This window comes from Oncorhynchus clarkii, chromosome 23 (assembly GCF_045791955.1).
Source record: "Oncorhynchus clarkii lewisi isolate Uvic-CL-2024 chromosome 23, UVic_Ocla_1.0, whole genome shotgun sequence".
NCBI classification, from domain to species: domain Eukaryota; kingdom Metazoa; phylum Chordata; class Actinopteri; order Salmoniformes; family Salmonidae; genus Oncorhynchus; species Oncorhynchus clarkii.
Window position 1 is genome coordinate 46764742 of NC_092169.1, and position 24210 is coordinate 46788951.

Below are 24210 nucleotides of genomic sequence, written 5' to 3' on the forward strand. Positions count from 1 at the left end.
GGTCTGAGAGTGTTTAGTTGCCTTTTGGCAAACTCCAAGTGGGCTGTCATGTCCCTTTTACTGAGGAGTCGCTTCCGTCTGGCCACTCTAACATAAAGGCCTGATTGGTGGGGTGCTACAGAGACCTTCTGGAAGGTTCTGGAAGGTTCTCCCATCTCCACAGAGGAAGTCTAGAGTTCTGTCAGATTGACCATTGGGTTCTTCGTCACCTCCCTGACTAAGGCCCTTCTCCTCCGATTGCTCAGTTTGGCCGGGCGGCCAGCTCTAGGAAGAGTCTTGGTGGTTCCAAACTTCTTAAATTGAAGAATGATGGGAGGCCACTGTGTTCTTAGAGACCATCAACACTGCATAATATTTTGGGTATCCTTCCCCAGATCTGTACCACGACACAATCCTGTCCCTGAGCTCTACGGACAATTCCTTCGACCTCATGGCTTGTTTTTTACTCTGACATGCCCTATCAACTGTGGGACCTTATATAGACAGGTGTGTGGCTTTCCAAATCATGTCCAATCAATTTAATTTACCACAGGTGGACTCCAATCAAGTTTTTGAAACATCTCAAGGATGTTCAATGGAAACAGGATGCACCTGAGCTCAATATCAAGTCTCATAGCAAAGGGTCTGAATACTTATGTAAATAAGGTTAGGGCTGTCTTCAAGGCAAATGGTGGCTACTTTGAAGAATCTCAAATATAAAATATATTTTGATTTGTTTAACACTTTTTTGGTTACTACATGATCCCATGTGTTATTTCATAGTTTTGATGTCTTCACTATTATTCTACAATGTAGAAAATAGTAAAATAATGAAAATCATTGAGTGAGTAGGTGTGTCTATAGTTTTGACTGGTACTTATATATATTTATATATAGTGTATATTGATGTATATTGATGCATGTATATTGATGCATATAGTGTATATTGATATATATATTGATGTGTATATTGATGTATATTATTGTGTATATTGATGTGTGTAGTGTATATTGTTGTATATTGATGTGAATTGATGAGTATGTTGATGCACATGAATGTGTATATTGATGTGTGTAGTGTGTAATTTGGTATTGATGTGTATAGATGTGTATATTGATGTGCATATTATGTATGGATGTATATTGATGTATATAGTGTATGTTGATGTACTGTATATTAATGTGTATATTGATGTATACTATGTGTATATTGATGTCTACAGTGTTTATTGATATATATTAATGTGTTAATGTATGTATATTGATGTGTATACTGATGTGTATTGTACATATTGACATATATATTGATGTGTATAGTGTATATTGATATGTATGTATGTGTATATTGATGTGTATATTGTGAATCGATATGTATACAGGGCTCATCTGTAAAAGAGACCTTATTCTCAGCATGACTCCCTGTCGAAAAAAGCTGAAATAAATAAGTATCTGGAGGTCCTAATGTGTTAAGTAGAAGTTGTAAAATTGCACACACAACATAACTTCAAGTTCCAGGCTATAAACACTACTCCACTACCCTCTGAACACTTGTCATTGGACAATAAACAGCTATATAATGACGTAATAACACTAAATTAACAGCTATATAATGATGTAATAACACTAAATTAACAGCTATATAATGATGTAATAACACTAAATTAAAAGCAATATCATGAGATAATAACACTAAATTAAAAGCTATAACATGAGATAATAACACTACATGCTACACTACAGCTTCCTCGGCCATGGCTTGTGTGCTACGCTAAGAGTAAATCATGATGGTAGAAATAACATTCTGGACACACTGACTCTTTCCATGCTTCTCTCTGCCCAGTTGTCCTCTAATCTCCCCAGTTGTCCACTAATCTCCCCAGTTGTCCTCTAATCTCCCCAGTTGTCCTCTAATATCCCCAGTTGTCCTATAATATCCTCAGTTGTCCTCTAATCTCCCCAGTTGTCTTCTAATCTCCCCAGTTGTCCTCTAATCTCCCCAGTTGTCCTCTAATCTCCCCAGTTGTCCTATAATATCCCCAGTTGTCCTCTAATCTCCCCAGTTGTCCTCTAATCTCCCCAGTTGTCCTCTAATCTCCCCAGTTGTCCTCTAATCTCCCCAGTTGTCCTCTAATCTCCCCAGTTGTCCTATAATATCCCCAGTTGTCCTCTAATCTCCCCAGTTGTCCTCTAATCTCCCCAGTTGTCCTCTAATCTCCCCAGTTGTTCTATAATATCCCCAGTTGTCCTCTAATATCCCCAGTTGTTCTATAATATCCCCAGTTGTCCTCTAATATCCACAGTTGTCCTATAATCTCCCCAGTTGTCCTCTAATGTCCCCAGTTGTCCTCTAATCTCCCCAGTTGTCTTCTAATCTCCCCAGTTGTCCTCTAATCTCCCCAGTTGTCCTCTAAACTCCCCAGTTGTCCTATAATCTCCCCAGTTGTCCTCTAATCTCCCCAGTTGTCCTCTAATCTCCCCAGTGTTCTGCTGTTCTGTTTTTGTTGCTATTTGAATCCATTTCTCTCGTTCCAGGGCGGGCCACACCAAAGTGGTCAGACAAGGAGCCTAGTAGGCCGACTCCTCAGGACCCTTCCTGGGACTGTTGATAGAGGGGTGGGCGGCATGGGGGACCAAAGGAGGATGGTAAGGTTGGTGGAAGTGCGGGCGCTGCTGTTGTGTCCACACGTACTGCCAGCCATGCCAGACCTTTCCCTGGCGCCACCCCCGTCATGGGGCCCCCCTTTAACACTCCTTATTAGCTGGACCCATAAGGCTCTGTCTTGCTCCACGGCTAGCGGCCAGTGTCTGAGGGCTGAACTCTCACTTTGTGATGTAATGGCTTGGCTGCAGACTGTGGCGAATTTAGTATTTACACGTTTATTAGGATCCACATTAGTTAGTGCTGAAGTAGCAGCTGCTCTTCCTGGGGTCCACACAAAACCTAAAACATGACATAATACAGAACATTAACAGACAAGAACATCAGGACAGAACTATATACATTTTAAATAATTATACAAACTTTCATACATGTATGCCTTCATAATCATGTTATTCAGACGCTACTGAATGCAAGTGCAACACACAAACACAGAAATGGAAATGCAATAACAAGGAGTGTTAAAAAAGAGTCTGAATGTGTAAAGATGATGTCACCACTGACAGCTTTACGATCAGCCCTTTTGGACTGAGTTGCTGCTCCAGATATGTCAGAAACATGGGGCAGAGTCCTTTGTGTGTGCTTGCATGCACGTTCGTGGGACAGAGAGAAGTGGAAGAAACCGAAACCTTGACCTCACACAAAAACTGTGATATCGCAAGCATGTGATTGGAAAATGAAGGTGAAGAATATCTGTGTATGTTTGTTCACAGGTACTGGGACAAAGGGGAAAGCCTTCAGCACTGAGAGAGACTTCTTCATGAGGATGAAGTGCACAGTGACAAGCCGTGGACGCACTGTCAACCTGAAATCAGCCAGCTGGAAGGTGAGTCCATGGAACTAACAGAAGATGCCAAGATCACTGCCATCACTACTCATGAACAACCTTCTACTTGGCTTGTTTACTATTGATTGTAAATTCTGTTTTGCATTGTTTATTCAGAATAGGACCGTACTGCATCATTGAGATTATATCAGATGTTACAGATAATAGTTATTCTATAAAATAATGTTGATATAAGTGTTTCTCCTCTGCTTTCTTAGGTTCTGCACTGCACGGGCCACCTCAAGGTGTACAACAGCTGCGCCCCTCATGGGCTGTGTGGGTTCAAGGAGCCTCCTCTCACCTGCCTGCTGATGATGTGTGAGCCCATCCCCCACCCCTCCAACATCGACACACCCCTGGACAGCAAGACCTTCCTGAGCCGTCACAGCATGGACATGAAGTTCACCTACTGTGACGACAGGTAACGCACACTGTCAGATAAATACACACACACTAACACATTCTCCCAACAGGGACTCACAGCTCACCTACAGGACTATAATGACACGTAACACACACAAACAGTCTCACATACGCACACACACACACACACGCACACACATGCACACACGCAGACACACACACACACACTGGCAGAAGGGACGGAAAGTTAGCTTACAGTACAGTAACAGCAGGGAACACACACAAACCATCTCACATACTCACACATAGGCATACACTCCCTCTCTATACTGTATATGCATAGAAACATCCTCATATACAGTTGAAGTCGAAGGTGTACATATACCTTAGCCAAATACATTTAAATTCAGGTTTTCACAAATCCGGGACATTTAATCAGTAAAAATTCCCTGTCTTAGGTCAGTTAGGATAACCACTTTATTTTAAGAATGTGAAATGTCAGAATAATAGTAGAGATAATGATTTATTTCAGCTTTTATTTCCATGCTTGGGGTCATTGTCCATTTGGAAGACCCATTTGTGACCAAGCTTTAACTTCCTGACTGATGTCTTGAGATGTTGCTTTAATATATCCACATATTTTTCCTACCTCATGATGCCGTCTATTTTGTGAAGTGCACCAGTCCCTCCTGCAGCAAAGCACCCACAACATGATGCTGCCAGCCCCGTGCTTCACGGTTGGGATGGTGTTCTTCGGCTTGCAGGCCTCCCCATTTTTCCTCCAAACATAACGATGGTCATTATGGCCAAACAGTTCTATATAGTTTCTTCAGACCAGAGGACATTTCTCCAAAAAGTTTGATCTTTGTCCCCATGTCCAGTTGCAAACCGTAGTCTGGATTTTTTATGGCGGTTTTGGAGCAGTGGCTTCTTCCTTGCTGAGCGGCCTTTCAGGTTATTTCAATATAGGCCTCATTTTACTGTGGATATAGATAATTGTTTACCTGTTTCCTTCAGCATCTTCACAAGGTCCTTTACTGTAATTTTGGGATTGATTTGCACTTTTCTCACCAAAGTACATTCATCTCTAGGAGACAGAATGCTTCTCCTTCCTGAGCGGTATTACGGCTGCGTGGTCCCATGGTGTTTAAAACTTGTGTAATATTGTTTGTACAGATGAACGTGGTACCTTCAGGCATTTGGAAATTGCTCCCAGGGAGGTATGTGGAGGTATACAATTTGTTTTCTGATTGTGGCAAAGAGCCACTGAGTTTGAAGGTAGGCCTTGAAATACATCCACAGGTTCACCTCCAATTGACTCAAATGATGTCAATTAGCCTATCCAGAAGCTTCTAAAGCCATGACATCATTTTCTGGAATATTCCAAGCTGTTTAATGCAACCGCTGTGTCAGATTCTTTTTAAACGTTACGGAAAAAGCCTAACATTGCAATAATCTGAGACGGCGCTCAGACGTAACAATATTTCTCCAACAGAAATACAAAATTACAACATAAATATTCCCTTACCTTTGATGATCTTTCATCAGTATGTAGTGCAAGGAGTCCTAGTTCCACAATAAACCGTTGTTTTGTTCCATAATGTCCAATACTAGTGTCCAAGTAGCAGCATTTGCTATTACTTTCAGCTCACGTGCCCAAAAACTGACTTCTGGTCCAGGATAACTTGCACGAAAACTTCCAAACGATATATTCCAGGTCGAATAAACTGGTCAAACTAAGTACAGAATCAATCTTCAGGATGTTATTATCATATCTATCTAATAACGTTCTAACCGAATCATTCGTTTTCATCTGGGGCCGATTGGAACAGCCGTAGCACCCACAGAGAAATGCGCCACAGCAAAATGGCATTCTGTTGCGACACTGACTATTTTCCCTCCCATTAGGTCAAAGTTCACAGCAAATGCTCCATTACACTTTCTACTGAATGAGGACATCTAGTGGAAGGCGTAGGAAGTGCTTCCAGATCCATATCTTGTTGGGAAAGGAGGGGGCGATGATGTCAAAGTTGCCCCAACTTTCAGAATTTCAAAACTTGTTTGGAAGATTGCCTGCCCTATGAGTTCTGTTATACTCACAGACATAATTCAAACAGTTTTAGAAACTTCAGAGTGTTTTCTATCCCATAGTAATAATAATATGCATATATTAGCAATCTAGGACAGAGTTTAATGCAGTTCACTATGGGCACACAATTCATCCAAAGTGAAAGTACTGCCCCCTATCCTCATGAAGTTAAAACCTGTTGGGGCAAGACGTTCCCCTCAGGGAACTCCACCCCCCCCCCCCCCCCCCCGTTCAGCTGAAGAGGTGGCGCAGGGAATTCAAAAATATTATTTAGAAATATTTAACTTTCACACATTAACAAGTCCAATACCTCACATGAAAGATAAACACCTTGTTCATCTACCCATCATGTCAGATTTTTAAAATGTTTTACAGCGAAAACACAACATATATTTATGTTAGACCACCACCAAATCAAAGGAAAAACGCAGCCATTTTTTCCAGCCAAAGATAAAATCACAAAAGCAAGATTAGAAATAAAATGAATCACTAACCTTTTGAAAATCTTCATCAGATGACAGTCATATGACATGTTACACAGTACATTTATGTTTTGTTCGATAATATGTATATTTATATCCACAAATCTCGGTTTACATTGACGCCATGTTCAGAAATTCCTCAAAAATATCCGGAGGAATTATAGAAAGCTAGATAACAGAAATACTCATCATAAACTTTGACTAAAGATACATGTTCTACATATAATTAAAGATACACTGGTTCTTAAAGGCACAGTCAACTTAGTGTATGTAAACTTCTGACCCACTGGAATTGTGATACATTGGGTTATAAGTGAAATAATCTGTCTGTAAACAATTGTTGGAAATGTATTACGTGTGTCATGCACAAGTTGCCAGAACTACAGTTTGTTAACAATAAATGTGTGGAGTGGTTGAAAAACAAGTCTCATGACTCCAACCTAAGTGTATGTAAACTTCTGACTTCAACTGTACATATTCATGCATAAAGTACCTTCCCATACAGACATTATATGATCACAGACTCAGACACACATTTATATTGTAAATCGTAAGCAGCAGCAGGCTGGTAAAACCCAAAATCAAGTGCTGTCACTAAACGACAAATTACGCAAACTTACACACACACACACACACACAAGCATGCAAACAAGCCTTGGATAATGATCTGCTGACTGAACCAGTTTGGTTTGGCAGGACCAGAGAGAAAAAAAACATCAAGAATGACTTGCATCGCACGACATCATCAAAGAGTGCCAGAGGTTACCCACAACATGTTCTCTGGGCACTTCACACAAAGTGAGCACTATGCACCCATCACCACTGCAACCAAAGCAGCATGTCACCATGACAACTGTGACAATAGTGACAAGTCCAAGTCCTACCATCATGTCCCTGTGATGATCGATGTCCCCGTTAGGAGTGTCTGCTGTCCCCTCTGGGCCAACTGCGTCACAGACACGGCAGCCATCTTAGAGCCAATGTCTCACCGGTAGAGAAAAACATTCCATCCTCCTAGCTGCTAGTGCTAAAAACCACACCGGTCTGGTTCGGCTGTAATCTGATCAAGCGCTCATGCAAAGACAAAAGATTTATTCTGAGAACAGAGTGTACCTTCCTGTGAAACAGAGGCCCTTTTCACTTTTCTCAAATGTTGTATTTATTTCATCCTTGCGCAAATCGACACCAATTACGCAAATGAGGCGACAGCCCATGATGCCTTGCATACGTCATTATGCTCATTAGTGGTCATGGTTGATGTTCCCAACTGGCACAGCACGGGTTGCCCTTGGACCGCCCGTGAGGAGAGGAGAAAGGCTGGAAGGAAGAGAAGGAACTCAGAAATGTTTATGTAATGTTGGTTTAAAATTCAATTTAACTTTCCGTCTTGCTCGGGTCTCAACAGATTTTGAACCATTGCACCTGCATGGATAAGAAAAAAGTTGAATGATTGAGGCTACTTTGATTGAGGCTACTTGGCCCATAAGCTTGCAATTATCATTATTACTGTTTTTTCATTATGGAAACTATGTGTTAATCTAGGGTCTACATCGTTGTTTTTAACTTTTTAAGAAATGTCTATGATTTTATATTAAGTACCTATGATTGAGGTCCACCAGCTGTTTTTTTACTCAAGGTTGAGTTGCCTAACTATATTTCAGCAGTGGTGCTTTAGTTGGGATTAACTAAAAGCTCAGGTTTTCAGAGCCTTGATTTGTAAAGACACAAAAAATCCCTATTCATCTGTTTGAAGATTATGCAGGCATCATTGGGAGAGTTTAGAGCTCTCTACTGTACTTAACACCCAAATCCACATCACGCAGAGATTTAAAAAAAAACATTGAAACTCACATCACTCAGAGGTAAAAACACATCACTCAGAGGTAAAAACACATTGAAACCCACATCACTCAGAGGTAAAAACACATCACTCAGAGATAAAAACACATTGAAACCCAAATCACTCAATCGCATAAACAACACAACCGGTGTGTGGGTGTAAAGCAGTGAGGAATGACTTATTTGTGCTCCAGTCTGGCTGGCTGGCAAATTGACTGGCTGGCTGGCTGGCTGGCTGACTGGCTGGCTGGCTGGCTGGAGACGTCAATTCAACATTTATTACATGTTGGTTCAACAGAATTCCATTGAAAAGACGTGGAAGCAACTTTGATGCAGTGGGTAATGGGGTAATGCTCTAGGAGTCACATGCCTGTTGACTATTACCTACCTATCTGATCCTTATTATTGTTTTGGTAGAGAGACTGTGGTAGAGGAGAGAGACTGTGGTAGAGGAGAGAGACTGTGGTAGAGGAGAGAGACTGTGGTAGAGGAGAGAGACTGTGGTAGAGGAGAGTGGCTGTGGTGGATGAGAGAGACTGTGGTGGAGGAGAGAGGCTGTGGTAGAGGAGAGTGGGAGAGGAGAAACTGGTAGAGGAAACTATGGTAGAGGAGAGAGGGAGAGGAGATACTGTTGTAGAGGAGATACTGTGGTATAGGAGAGACTGAGGTAGAGGAGAAAGGGAGAGGAAAGGCTGTGGGAGAGGAGAGGCTCTGATAGAGGGGAGAGAGAGAGGAGAGAGACTGTGCCAGAGGAGGTAGAGGAGAGGCTGTGGTAGAGGTGAGAGAGAGAGAGGAGAGAGACTGTGGCAGAGGAGGGAGAGGAAAGGCTGTGGTAGAGGAGAGACTGTGGCAGAAGAGGTAGAGGAGAGGCTGTGGTAGAGAGAAGTTGTGGTAGAGGAGAGGGAGAGAGGAGAGATGGTGGTAGAGGGAGAGGAGAGGCTGTGGTAGAGAGAGGTTGTGGTAGAGGAGAGAGAGAGAGGAGAGACTGTGGTAGAGGAGGGAGAGGAGAGGCCGTGGCAGAGGAGAGAGAGAGGAGAGGCTGTGACAGAGGAGAGGCTGTGGTAGAGGAGAGACTGACAGAGGAGAGACTGTGGTAGAGGAGGGAGAGGAGAGGCTGTGGTAGAGGAGAGAGGCTGTGGTAGAGGAGAGAGGCTGTGGTAGAGGAGAGAGGCTGTGGTAGAGGAGAGAGGCTGTGGTAGAGGAGAGAGGCTGTGGTAGAGGAGAAAGGCTGTGGTAGAGGAGAGGTGTGTGTGTGTGTGTGTGTGTGTCAGTCAGAGAAAAGTGGTGTTGGCTGAGTTAACGGTTGGCTGTATTTCTGTGTATTACAGAGTCACTGAGCTGATGGGCTACAGTCCTGAAGACCTGCTGGGCTGCTCTGTCTATGAGTTGTACCACGCCCTCGATTCTGACAGTGTCACCAAGAGCCACCAGAACCGTGAGTGTCTACACTAAGACTGACTACACTGCAACCCCGGTGCAGACATAAGCACTTCTTCCTTTTGCCTTAAGGCCTATCAACAGATAGAATGTGAAGTCGTTGGGAATGTCTCAACCATCTGTTGAGGACCTTATCTCATCTTCTGCTTTACAGTAACCGTGCTGGTGTGTGAGAGAACAAGACACCGCTTTACAGTAACCATGCTGGTGTGTGAGAGAACAAGACAACGCTTTACAGTAACCGTGATGTTGTGTGAGAGAACAAGACACCGCTTTACAGTAACCGTGCTGGTGTGTGAGAGAACAAGACACCGCTTTACAGTAACCGTGATGTTGTGTGAGAGAACAAGACACCGCTTTACAGTAACCATGCTAGTGTGTGAGAGAACAAGACAACGCTTTACAGTAACCGTGATGTTGTGTGAGAGAACAAGACACCGCTTTACAGTAACCGTGCTGGTGTGTGAAAGAACAAGACACCGCTTTACAGTAACCCTGATGTTGTGTGAGAGAACAAGACACCGCTTTACAGTAACCGTGCTGGTGTGTGAGAAAACAAGAGAATGCTTTACAGTAACCCTGATGTTGTGTGAGAGAACACGACACCGCTTTACAGTAACCGTGATGTTGTGTGAGAGAACAAGACACCGCTTTACAGTAACCATGCTGGTGTGTGAGAGAACAAGAGAATGATTTACAGTAACCGTGATGGTGTGTGAGAGAACAAGACACCGCTTTACAGTAACCGTGCTGGTGTGTGAGAGAACCAGACACCGCTTTACAGTAACCATGCTGGTGTGTGAGAGAACAAGACATCGCTTTACAGTAACCGTGCTGGTGTGTGAGAGAACAAGACACCGCTTTACAGTAACGTGATGTTGTGTGAGAGAACAAGACACCGCTTTACAGTAACCGTGCTGGTGTGTGAGAGGACAAGACAACGCTTTACAGTAACCGTGCTGATGTGTGAGAGAATAAGACAGTGCTTTACAGTAACCGTGCTGGTGTGTGAGAGAACAAGACCATGCTTTACAGTAACTGGTGCTTTACAGTAGCTGGTGTATGAGAGAATAAGACAATGCTTTACAGTAACCGTGCTGGTGTGTGAGAGAACAAGACAATGCTTTACAGTAACAAATCAAAATCAAATCAAATCAAATGTATTTATATAGCCCTTCAGCTGATATCTCAAAGTGCTGTACAGAAACCCAGCCTAAAACCCCAAACAGCAAGCAATGCAGGTGTAGAAGCACGGTGGCTAGGAAAAACTCCCTAGAAAGGCCAAAACCTAGGAAGAAACCTAGAGAGGAACCAGGCTGTGTGGGGTGGCCAGTCCTCTTCATGCTGCTGGGTGGAGATTATAACAGAACATGGCCAAGATGTTCAAATGTTCATAAATGACCAGCATGGTCGAATAATAATAAGGCAGAACAGTTGAAACTGGAGCAGCAGCACGGCCAGGTGGACTGGGGACAGCAAGGAGTCATCATGTCAGGTAGTCCTGGGGCATGGTCCTAGGGCTCAGGTCCTCCGAGAGAGAGAAAGAAAGAGAGAAGGAGAGAATTAGAGAACGCACACTTAGATTCACACAGGACACCGAATAGGACAGGAGAAGTACTCCAGATATAACAAACTGACCCTAGCCCCCTGACACATAAACTACTACAGCATAAATACTGGAGGCTGAGACAGGAGGGGTCAGGAGACACTGTGGCCCCATCCGAGGACACCCCCGGACAGGGCCAAACAGGAAGGATATAACCCCAACCACTTTGCCAAAGCACAGCCCCCACACCACTAGAGGGATATCTTCAACCACCAACTTACCATCCTGAGACAAGGCTGAGTATAGCCCACAAAGACCTCCGACAAGGCACAACCCAAGGGGGGGGCAACCCAGACAGGATGACCGCCAACCCAGACAGGATGACCACATCAGTGAATCAACCCACTCAGGTGACGCACCCCCTCCAGGGACGGCATGAGAGAGCCCCAGTGACTCAGCCCCTGTAATAGGGTTAGAGGCAGAGAATCCCAGTGGAAAGAGGGGAACCGGCCAGACAGAGACAGCAAGGGCGGTTTGTTGCTCCAGAGCCTTTCCGTTCACCTTCCCACTCCTGGGCCAGACTACACTCAATTATATGACCCACTGAAGAGATGAGTCTTCAGTAAAGACTTAAAGGTTGAGACCGAGTTTGCGTCTCTGACATGGGTAGGCAGACCGTTCCATAAAAATGGAGCTCTATAGGAGAAAGCCCTGCCTCCAGCTGTTTGCTTAGAAATTCTAGGGACAATTAGGAGGCCTGCGTCTTGTGACCGTAGCGTACGTGTAGGTATGTACGGCAGGACCAAATCAAAGAGATAGGTAGGAGCAAGCCCATGTAATGCTTTGTAGGTTAGCAGTAAAACCTTTAAATCAGCCCTTGCTTTGACAGGAAACCAGTGTAGAGAGGCTAGCACTGGAGTAATATGATCAAATTTTTTGGTTCTAGTCAGGATTCTAGCAGCCGTATTTAGCACTAACTGAAGTTTATTTAGTGCTTTATCCGGGTAGCCGGAAAGTAGAGCATTGCAGTAGTCTAACCTAGAAGTGACAAAAGCATGGATTAATTTTTCTGCATCATTTTGGACAGAAAGTTTCTGATTTTTGCAATGTTACGTAGATGGAAAAAAGCTGTCCTTGAAATGGTCTTGATATGTTCTTCAAAAGAGAGATCAGGGTCCAGAGTAATGCCGAGGTCCTTCACAGTTTTATTTCAGACGACTGTACAACCATTAAGATTAATTGTCAGATTCAACAGAAGATCTCTTTGTTTCTTGGGACCTAGAACAAGCATCTCTGTTTTGTCCGAGTTTAAAAGTAGAAAGTTTGCAGCCATCCACTTCCTTATGTCTTAACACATGCTTCTAGCAAGGGCAATTTTGGGGCTTCACCATGTTTCATTGAAATGTACAGCTGTGTGTCATCCGCATAGCAGTGAAAGTTAACATTATGTTTTCGAATAACATCCCCAAGAGGTCAAATTCAAATCATATCAAATGTATTTATATAGCCCTTCGTACATCAGCTGATATCTCAAAGTGCTGTACAGAAACCCAGCCTAAAACCCCAAACAGCAAGCAATGCAGGTGTAGAAGCAGGTTAAATATATAGTGAAAATAATAGTGGTCCTAAAACGGAACCTTGAGGAACACCGAAATTTACAGTTGATTTGTCAGATGACAAACCATTCACAGAGACAAACTGATATCTTTCCGACAGATAAGATCTAAACCAGGCCAGAACTTGTTCGTGTAGACCAATTTGGGTTTCCAATCTCTCCAAAAGAATGTGGTGATCGATGGTATCAAAAGCAGCACCAAGGTCTAGGAGCACGAGGACAGATTCAGAGCCTCGGTCCGATGCCATTAAAATGTAATTTACCACCTTCACAAGTGCCGTCTCAGTGCTATGATGGGGTCTAAAACCAGACTGAAGCATTTGGTATACATTGTTTGTCTTCAGGAAGGCAGTGAGTTGCTGCGCAACAGCCTTTTCTAAAATGTTTGAGAGGAATGGAAGATTCGATATAGGCCGATAGTTTTTTATATTTTCTGGGTCAAGGTTTGGCTTTTTCAAGAGAGGTTTTATTACTGCCACTTTTAGTGAGTTTGGTACACATCCGGTGGATAGAGAGCTGTTTATTATGTTCAACATAGGAGGGCCAAGCACAGAAAGCAGCTCTTTCAGTAGTTTAGTTGGAATAGGGTCCAGTATGCAGCTTGAAGGTTTAGAGGCCATGATTATTTTCATCATTGTGTCAAGAGATATAGTACTAAAACACTTGAGCGTCTCTCTTGAGCCTAGGTCCTGGCAGAGTTGTGCAGACTCAGGACAACTGAGCTTTGAAGGAATACGCAGATTTAAAGAGGAGTCCGTAATTTGCTTTCTAATATCATAATCTTTTCCTCAAAGAAGTTCATGAATTTATCACTGCTAAAGTGAAAGTCATCCTCTCTTGGTGAATGCTGCTTTTGCGACAGTATCAAAAAGGAATTTCGGATTGTTCTTATTTTCCTCAATTAAGTTAGAAAAATAGGATGATCGAGCAGCAGTAAGGGCTCTTCGGTACTGCACAGTACTGTCTTTCCAAGCTAGTCGGAAGACTTCCAGTTTGGTGTGGCACCATTTCCATTCCAATTTTCTGGAAGCTTGCTTCAGAGCTCAGGTATTTTCTGTGTACCAGGGAGCTAGTTTCTTATGAAAACTGTTTTTAATTTTTAGGGGTGCAACTGCATCTAGGGTATTGCGCAAGGTTAAATTGAGTTCCTCAGTTAGGTGGTTAACTGATTCTTGTCCTCTGGCGTCCTTGGGTAGACAGAAGAGGGAATTTGGAAGGACATCAAGGAATCTTTGTGTTGTCTGAGAATTTATAGCACGACTTTTGATGTTCCTTGGTTGGGGTCTGAGCAGATTATTTGTTGCAATTGCAAACGTAATAAAATGGTGGTCCGATAGTCCAGGATTATGAGGAAAAACATTAAGATCCACAACATTTATTCCATGGGACAAAACTAGGTCCAGCGTATGACTGTGACAGTGAGTGGGTCCAGAGACATGTTGGACAAAACCCACTGAGTCGATGATGGCTCCGAAAGCCTTTTGGAGTGGGTCTGTGGACTTTTCCATGTGAATATTAAAGTCACCAAAGATTAGAATATTATCTGCTATGACTACAAGGTCCGATAGGAATTCAGGGAACTCAGTGAGGAACGCTGTATATGGCCCAGGAGGCCTGTAAACAGTAGCTTTAAAAAAAGTGATTGAGTAGGCTGCATAGATTTCATGACTAGAAGCTCAAAAGACGAAAACGTCATTTTTTGGGGGGTAAATTGAAATTTGCTATCGTAAATGTTAGCAACGCCTCCGCCTTTGTGGGATGCACGGGGGATATGGTCACTAGTGTAGCCAGGAGGTGAGGCCTCATTTAACACAGTAAATTCATCAGGCTTAAGCCATGTTTCAGTCAGGCCAATCACATCAAGATTATGATCAGTGATTAGTTCATTGACTATAATTGCCTTTGAAGTATGGGATCTAACATTAAGTAGCCCTATTTTGAGATGTGAGGTATCATGATCTCTTTCAATAATGACAGGAATGGAGGTGGTCTTTATCCTAGTGAGATTGCTAAGGCGAACACCGCCATGTTTAGTTTTGCCCAACCTAGGTCGAGGCACAGACACGGTCTCAATGGTGATAGCTGAGCTGACTACACTGACTGTGCTAGTGGCAGACTCCACTATGCTGGCAGGCTGGCTAACAGCCTGCTGCCTGGCCTGCACCCTATTTCATTGTGGAGCTAGAGGAGTTAGAGCCCTGTCTATGTTGGTAGATAAAATGAGAGCACCTCTCCAGCTAGAATGGAGTTCGTCACTCCTCAGCAGGTCAGGCTTGGTCCTGTTTGTGGGTGAGTCCCAAAAAGAGGGCCAATTATCTTCAAATTCTATCTTTTGGGAGGGGCAGAAAACAGTTTTCAACCAACGATTGAGTTGTGAGACTCTGCTGTAGAGCTCATCACTCCCCCTAACTGGGAGGGGGCCAGAGACAATTACTTGATGCCGACACATCTTTCTAGCTGATTTACACGCAGAAGCTATGTTGCGCTTGGTGATCTCTGACTGTTTCATCCTAACATCGTTGGTGCCGACGTGGATAACAATATCTCTATACTCTCTACACTCGCCAGTTTTAGCAGGTTTTGCAGTTTTCACCATCTTCAGATTAGCCTTAACGTCGGTAGCCCTGCCCCCCGGTAAACAGTGTATGATCGCTGGATGATTCGTTTTAAGTCTAATACTGCGGGTAATGGAGTCGCCAATGACTAGAGTTTTCAATTTGTCAGAGCTAATGGTGGGAAGCTTCGGCGTCTCAGACCCCGTAACGGGAGGAGTAGAGACCAGAGAAGACTCGGCCTCTGACTCCGACCCGCTGCTCTAGGGGCGCTATTTCATTTTTGGATAAAAAACGTTCCCGTTTTAAGCGCGATATTTTGTCATGAAAAGATGCTCGACTATGCATATTCTTGACAGTTTTTGAAAGAAAACACTCTGAAGTTTCAGAATCTGCAAAGATATTGTCTGTAAGTGCCCCAGAACTCATTCTACAGGTGAAACCAAGATGATGCGTCAACCAGGAAATGAGCAGAATTTCTGAAGCTCTGTTTTCCATTGTCTCCTTATATGGCTGTGATTGCGCAAGGAATGAGCCTACACTTTCTGTCGTTCCCCCAAGGTCTTAGCAGCATTGTGACGTATTTGTAGGCATATCATTGGAAGATTGACCATAAGAGACTACATTTTCCAAGTGTCCGCCTGGTGTCTTGCGTGGAATTCGGTGCGCAATTGCCAGCTGCTTGTACTTTTCCATTTGATTGAGGGGAGAAACCATTCTTCCAAGAACGATATATCAATGAAGAGATATGTGAAAAACACCTTGAGGATTGATTCTAAACAACGTTTGCCATGTTTTCAGTCGATATTATGGAGTTAATTTGGAAAAAAGTTTGCGTTTTGAGGACTGAATTTTCGTTTTTTTTTGGTAGCCAAATGTGATGTATAAAACGGAGCTATTTCTAATACACAAAGAATCTTTTTGGAAAAACTGAGCATCTGCTATCTAACTGAGAGTATCCTCATTGAAAACATCAGAAGTTCTTCAAAGGTAAATTATTTTATTTGAAGGCTTTTATGTTTTTGTTGAAATGTTGCGTGCTGGATGCTAACGCTAATGCTAACGCTAAATGCTACGCTAGCTAGCTACTTTTACACAAATTATTGTTTTCCTATGGTTGAGAAGCATATTTTGAAAATCTGAGATGACAGTGTTGTTTACAAAAGGCTAAGCTTGAGAGATGGCATATTTATTTCATTTCATTTGCGATTTTCATGAATAGTTAACGTTGCGTTATGGTAATGAGCTTGAGTCTGTATTCCTGATACCGGATCCGGGATGGGGAGATCAGAGAGGTTTTAATGTGGAAAACCGGTTGAACGTTTCTGTCGGCTGAATGAGCGACACCGGTTGAGCGTTCCTACAGCATTTCCTTCCAGAAACCTTGAGAAAGTTGTCCGGCTGCGGGGACTGTGCCAGGGGATTTATACTACTATCTGTACTTACTAGTGGCACAGACGCTGGTGTGTGAGAGAACAAGACAATGCAGTCCGCAAACTATTAAAACTGTGAACCTGTTTCCTAATAGATTGTTTGGTTAAATTAAACACAGAAGAAGCCGACTGAAAATGTAGATGTGTTTTTATGTTTGTGCTACTGCAGCAGGCCCTAGTCAAACATCTGTAGTTTATGTTTGTGCTACTGCAGCAGGCCCTATTCATACACCTGTAGATTATGTTTGTGCTACCATAGCAGGCCCTATTCATACACCTGTAGTTTATGTTTGTGCTACTGTAGCAAGCCCTATTCATACACCTGTAGTTTGTTTGTGCTACTGTAGCAAGCCCTATTCATACACCTGTAGTTTATGTTTGTGCTACTGTAGCAGGCCCTATTCATACACCTGTAGTTTATGTTTGTGCTACTGTAGCAGGCCCTAGTCATACACCTGTAGTTTATGTTTGGTTACTGCTACTGTATGGTTACTGCTACTGTAGCAGGCCCTATTCAAACACCTGTTGTTTATGTTTATGCTACAGTAGCAGGCCCTATTCATACACCTGTAGTTTGTTTGTGCTACTGTAGCAAGCCCTATTCATACACCTGTAGTTTGTTTGTGCTATTGTAGCAAGCCCTATTCATACACCTGTAGTTTATGTTTGTGCTACTGCAGCAGGCCCTATTCATACACCTGTAGTTTGTTTGTGCTATTGTAGCAAGCCCTATTCATACACCTGTAGTTTATGTTTGTGCTACTGTAGCAGGCTCTATTCAAACAACTGTAGTTCATGTTTGTGCTACTGTAGCAGGCCCTAGTCAGACACCTGTATTTCATGTTTGTGCTACTGTAGCAGGCCCTAGTCATACACCTGTAGTTTATGTTTGGTTACTGCTACTGTATGGTTACTGCTACTGTAGCAGGCCCTATTCAAACACCTGTTGTTTATGTTTATGCTACAGTAGCAGGCCCTATTCATACACCTGTAGTTTGTTTGTGCTACTGTAGCAGGCCCTAGTCAAACACCTGTATTTCATGTTGTGCTACCATAGCAGGCCCTATTCATACACCTGTAGATTATGTTTGTGCTACCATAGCAGGCCCTATTCATACACCTGTAGATTATGTTTGTGCTACCATAGCAGGCCCTATTCATACACCTGTAGATTATGTTTGTGCTACTGCAGCAGGCCCTATTCATACACCTGTAGATTATGTTTGTGCTACCATAGCAGGCCCTATTCAAACACCTGTAGTTTATGCTTGGTTGCTGCTACTGCATGGTTACCCCTACTGTAGCAGGCACCAATTCAAACACCTGTTGTTTATGTTTGTGCTACAGTAGCAGGCCCTATTCAAACACCTGTAGTTTATGTTTGTGCTACTGTAGCAGGCCCTATTCAAACACCTGTAGTTTATGTTTGTTCTACCGTAGCAGGCCCTATTCAAACACCTGTAGTTAATGTTTGTGCTACTGTAGCAGGCCCTATTCAAACACCTGTAGTTTGTTTGTTCTACCGTAGCAGGCCCTATTCAAACACCTGTAGTTCATGTTTGTGCTACTGTAGCAGGCCCTATTCATACACCTGTAGTTTATGTTTGTTCTACCGTAGCAGGCTCTATTCAAACACCTGTAGTTCATGTTTGTGCTACTGTAGCAGGCCCTATTCATACACCTGTAGTTTATGTTTGTGCTACTGTAGCAGGCCCTATTCATACACCTGTAGTTTATGTTTGTTCTACCGTAGCAGGCCCTATTCAAACACCTGTAGTTTATGTTTGTGCTACTGTAGCAGGCCCTATTCAAACACCTGTGGTTCATGTTTGTGCTACTGTAGCAGGCCCTAGTCAAATAACTGTATTGCATGTTGTGCTACTGTAGCAGGCCCTATTCATACACCTGTAGTTTATGTTCGTGCTGCTGTAGCAGGCCCTATTCAGACACCTGTAGTTTGTTTGTGCTACTGCAGCAAGCCCTATTCAAACCCCTGTAGTTCATGTTTGGTTACTGCTACTGTATGGTTACTTCTACTGTAGCAGAACCTATTCATACACCTGTAGATTAGGTTTGTGCTACCATAGCAGGCCCTATTCATACACCTGTAGATTATGTTTGTGCTACTGCAGCAGGCCCTATTCATACACCTGTAGATTATGTTTGTGCTACCATAGCAGGCCCTATTCATACACCTGTAGTTTATGTTTGTGCTACTGTAGCAAGCCCTATTCAAACAACTGTAGTTCATGTTTGTGCTACTGTAGCAAGCCCTATTCATACACCTGTAGTTTATGTTTGTGCTACTGTAGCAGGCCCTATTCATACACCTGTAGTTTATGTTTATGCTACTGTAGCAGGCCCTATTCATACACCTGTAGTTTGTTTGTGCTACTGTAGCAAGGCCCTATTCAAACACCTGTAGTGTATGTTTGTGCTACTGTAGCAGGCCCTATTCAAACACCTGTAGTTCATGTTTGTGCTACTGTAGCAGGCACTAGTCAGACACCTGTATTTCATGTTTGTGCTACTGTAGCAGGCCCTAGTCATACACCTGTAGTTTATGTTTGTGCTACTGTTGCAGGCCCTAGTCAAACACCTGTAGATTATGTTTATGCTACAGTAGCAGGCCCTATTCATACACCTGTAGTTTATGTTTGTGCTACTGTTGCAGGCCCTAGTCAAACACCTGTATTTCATGTTGTGCTACTGCAGCAGACCCTATTCATACACCTGTAGATTATGTTTGTGCTACCATAGCAGGCCCTATTCATACACCTGTAGTTTATGTTTGTGCTACTGTAGCAAGCCCTATTCATACACCTGTAGTTTGTTTGTGCTACTGTAGCAGGCCCTATTCATACACCTGTAGTGTATGTTTGTGCTACTGTAGCAGGCCCTATTCAAACACCTGTAGTTCATGTTTGTGCTACTGTAGCAGGCACTAGTCAGACACCTGTATTTCATGTTTGTGCTACTGTAGCAGGCCCTAGTCATACACCTGTAGTTTATGTTTGGTTACTGCTACTGTATGGTTACTGCTACTGTAGCAGGCCCTATTCATACACCTGTAGTTTATGTTTGTGCTACTGTAGCAGGCCCTAGTCAAACACCTGTATTTCATGTTGTGCTACCATAGCAGGCCCTATTCATACACCTGTAGATTATGTTTGTGCTACTGCAGCAGGCCCTATTCATACACCTGTAGTTTATGTTTGTGCTACTGTAGCAAGGCCCTATTCAAACACCTGTAGTTTATGCTTGGTTACTGCTACTGCATGGTTACTGCTACTGTAGCAGGCACCAATTCAAACACCTGTTGTTTGTGCTACAGTAGCAGGCCCTATTCAAACACCTGTAGTTTATGTTTGTGCTACTGTAGCAGGCCCTATTCAAACACCTGTAGTTTATGTTTGTTCTACCGTAGCAGGCCCTATTCAAACACCTGTAGTTCATGTTTGTGCTACTGTAGCAGGCCCTATTCATACACCTGTAGTTTATGTTTGTGCTACTGTAGCAGGCCCTATTCAAACACCTGTAGTTTATGTTTGTTCTACCGTAGCAGGCCCTATTCAAACACCTGTAGTTCATGTTTGTGCTACTGTAGCAGGCCCTATTCATACACCTGTAGTTTATGTTTGTTCTACTGTAGCAGGCCCTATTCAAACACCTGTAGTTTATGTTTGTGCTACTGTAGCAGGCCCTATTCAAACACCTGTGGTTCATGTTTGTGCTACTGTAGCAGGCCCTAGTCAAATAACTGTATTTCATGTTGTGCTACTGTAGCAGGCCCTATTCATACACCTGTAGTTTATGTTTGTGCTACCCTAGCAGGCCCTATTTAAACACCTGTAGTTTATGTTCGTGCTGCTGTAGCAGGCCCTATTCAGACACCTGTAGTTTGTTTGTGCTACTGCAGCAAGCCCTATTCAAACCCCTGTAGTTCATGTTTGGTTACTGCTACTGTATGGTTACTGCTACTGTAGCAGGCCCTATTCAAACACCTGTTGTTTATGTTATGCTACTGTAGCAGGCCCTATTCATACACCTGTAGTTTATGTTTGTTCTAACGTAGCAGGCCCTATTCAAACATCTGTAGTTTATGTTTATGCTACTGTAGCAGGCCCTATTCAAACACCTGTATTTCATGTTGTGCTACTGTAGCAGGCCCTATTCATACACCTGTAGTTTGTTTGTGCTACTGCAGCAAGCCCTATTCAAACACCTGTAGTTTATGTTTGGTCACTGCTACTGTATGGTCACTGCTACTGTAGCAGGCCCTATTCAAACACCTGTTGTTTATGTTTATGCTACAGTAGCAGGCCCTATTCAAACACCTGTAGTTTATGTTTATGCTTCTGTAGCAGGCCCTATTCAGATAACTGTTGTTTATGTTTGTGCTACTGTAGCAGGCCCCATTCAAATAACTGTTGTTTATGTTTGTGCTACTGTAGCAGGCCCTATTCAAACACCTGTAGTTTATGTTTGTGCTACTGCAGCAGGCCCTATTCAAACACCTGCAGTTTATGTTTGGTTACTGCTACTGCATGGTTACTGCTACTGTAGCAGGCCCTATTCAAACACCTGTAGTTTGTTTGTGCTACTGTAGCAAGCCCTATTCATACACCTGTAGTTTATGTTTGTGCTACTGTAGCAGGCCCTATTCAAACATCTGAAGTTCATGTTTGTGCTACTGTAGCAAATCAAATCAAATGCATTTATATAGCCCTTCGTACATCAGCTGATATCTCAAAGTGCTGTACAGAAACCCAGCCTAAAACCCCAAACAGCAAGCAATGCAGGTGTAGAAGCACGGTGGCTAGAAAAAACTCCCTAGAAAGGCCAAAACCTAGGAAGAAACCTAGAGAGGAACCAGGCTATGTGGGGTGGCCAGTCCTCTTCTGGCTGTGCCGGGTGGAGATTATGACAGAACATGGCCAAGATGTTCAAATGTTCATGAATGACCAGCATGGTCGAATAATAATAAGGCAGAACAGTTGAAACTGGAGCAGCAGCACGGCCAGGTGGACTGGGGACAGCAAGGAGTCATCATGTCAGGTAGTCCTGAGGCATGGTCCTAGGGCTCAGGTCCTCCGAGAGAGAGAGAGAGAGAGAGAGAAAGAGAGAATTAGAGAGAGCACACTTAAATAGTGTGTACCATCACTTCAGCCCCCAGTGTGCAGGCCCTATTCAAATAACTGTTGTTTATGTTTCTGCTACTGTAGCAGGCCCTATTCATACACCTGTAGTTTGTTTGTGCTACTGTAGCAGGCCCTATTCATACACCTGTAGTTTATGTTTGTGTTACTGTAGCAGGCCCTATTCATACACCTGTAGTTTATGTTTGTGCTACTGTAGCAAGCCCTATTCATACACCTGTAGTTTGTTTGTGCTACTGTAGCAAGCCCTATTCATACACCTGTAGTTTATGTTTGTGCTACTGTAGCAGGCCCTATTCATACACCTGTAGTTTATGTTTATGCTACTGTAGCAGGCCCTATTCATACACCTGTAGTTTATGTTTGTGCTACTGTAGCAAGGCCCTATTCAAACACCTGTAGTGTATGTTTGTGCTACTGTAGCAGGCCCTATTCAAACACCTGTATTTCATGTTTGTGCTACTGTAGCAGGCCCTATTCATACACCTGTAGTTTATGTTTGTGCTACTGTAGCAAGCCCTATTCATACACCTGTAGTTTGTTTGTGCTACTGTAGCAAGCCCTATTCATACACCTGTAGTTTATGTTTGTGCTACTGTAGCAGGCCCTATTCAAACACCTGTAGTGTATGTTTGTGCTACTGTAGCAGGCCCTATTCAAACACCTGTAGTTCATGTTTGTGCTACTGTAGCAGGCACTAGTCAGACACCTGTATTTCATGTTTGTGCTACTGTAGCAGGCCCTAGTCATACACCTGTAGTTTATGTTTGGTTAATGCTACTGTATGGTTACTGCTACTGTAGCAGGCCCTATTCAAACACCTGTTGTTTATGTTTATGCTACAGTAGCAGGCCCTATTCATACACCTGTAGTTTATGTTTGTGCTACTGTAGCAGGCCCTAGTCAAACACCTGTATTTCATGTTGTGCTACCATAGCAGGCCCTATTCATACACCTGTAGTTTGTTTGTGCTATTGTAGCAAGCCCTATTCATACACCTGTAGTTTATGTTTGTGCTACTGTAGCAGGCCCTATTCATACACCTGTAGATTATGTTTGTGCTACCATAGCAGGCCCTATTCATACACCTGTAGTTTATGTTTGTGCTACTGTAGCAAGCCCTATTCATACACCTGTAGTTTGTTTGTGCTACTGTAGCAAGCCCTATTCATACACCTGTAGTGTATGTTTGTGCTACTGTAGCAGGCCCTATTCAAACACCTGTAGTTCATGTTTGTGCTACTGTAGCAGGCCCTAGTCAGACACCTGTATTTCATGTTTGTGCTACTGTAGCAGGCCCTAGTCATACACCTGTAGTTTATGTTTGGTTACTGCTACTGTATGGTTACTGCTACTGTAGCAGGCCCTAGTCAAACACCTGTTGTTTATGTTTATGCTACAGTAGCAGGCCCTATTCATACACCTGTAGTTTGTTTGTGCTACTGTAGCAGAACCTAGTCAAACACCTGTATTTCATGTTGTGCTACCATAGCAAGCCCTATTCATACACCTGTAGATTATGTTTGTGCTACCATAGCAGGCCCTATTCATACACCTGTAGATTATGTTTGTGCTACCATAGCAGGCCCTATTCATACACCTGTAGATTATGTTTGTGCTACTGCAGCAGGCCCTATTCATACACCTGTAGATTATGTTTGTGCTACCATAGCAGGCCCTATTCAAACACCTGTAGTTTATGCTTGGTTACTGCTACTGCATGGTTACTGCTACTGTAGCAGGCACCAATTCAAACATCTGTTGTTTATGTTTGTGCTACAGTAGCAGGCCCTATTCAAACACCTGTAGTTCATGTTTGTGCTACTGTAGCAGGCCCTATTCAAACACCTGTAGTTTATGTTTGTTCTACCGTAGCAGGCCCTATTCAAACACCTGTAGTTCATGTTTGTGCTACTGTAGCAGGCCCTATTCATACACCTGTAGTTTGTTTGTGCTACTGTAGCAGGCCCTATTCATACACCTGTAGTTTATGTTTGTTCTACCGTAGCAGGCCCTATTCAAACACCTGTAGTTTATGTTTGTGCTACTGTAGCAGGCCCTATTCAAACACCTGTGGTTCATGTTTGTGCTACTGTAGCAGGCCCTAGTGAAATAACTGTATTTCATGTTGTGCTACTGTAGCAGGCCCTATTCATACACCTGTAGTTTATGTTTGTGCTACCCTAGCAGGCCCTATTTAAACACCTGCAGTTTATGTTCGTGCTGCTGTA

The 24210-nt window shown here is 43.1% G+C and overlaps 1 protein-coding gene across 2 annotated transcripts in view; it reads left to right on the top strand.

Moving 5' to 3' along the window:
• LOC139381387 (endothelial PAS domain-containing protein 1-like) overlaps positions 1-24210 on the top strand; it is a 90607-nt gene that overhangs the window by 42410 nt on the left and 23987 nt on the right. For both annotated transcript variants that reach the window (XM_071124874.1, XM_071124873.1), the window contains exons 5-7: positions 3352-3464; positions 3683-3885; positions 9566-9672. In XM_071124874.1, coding sequence (XP_070980975.1) covers positions 3352-3464; positions 3683-3885; positions 9566-9672 — 423 coding nt within the window. The remainder of the gene's footprint in view (positions 1-3351; positions 3465-3682; positions 3886-9565; positions 9673-24210) is intronic.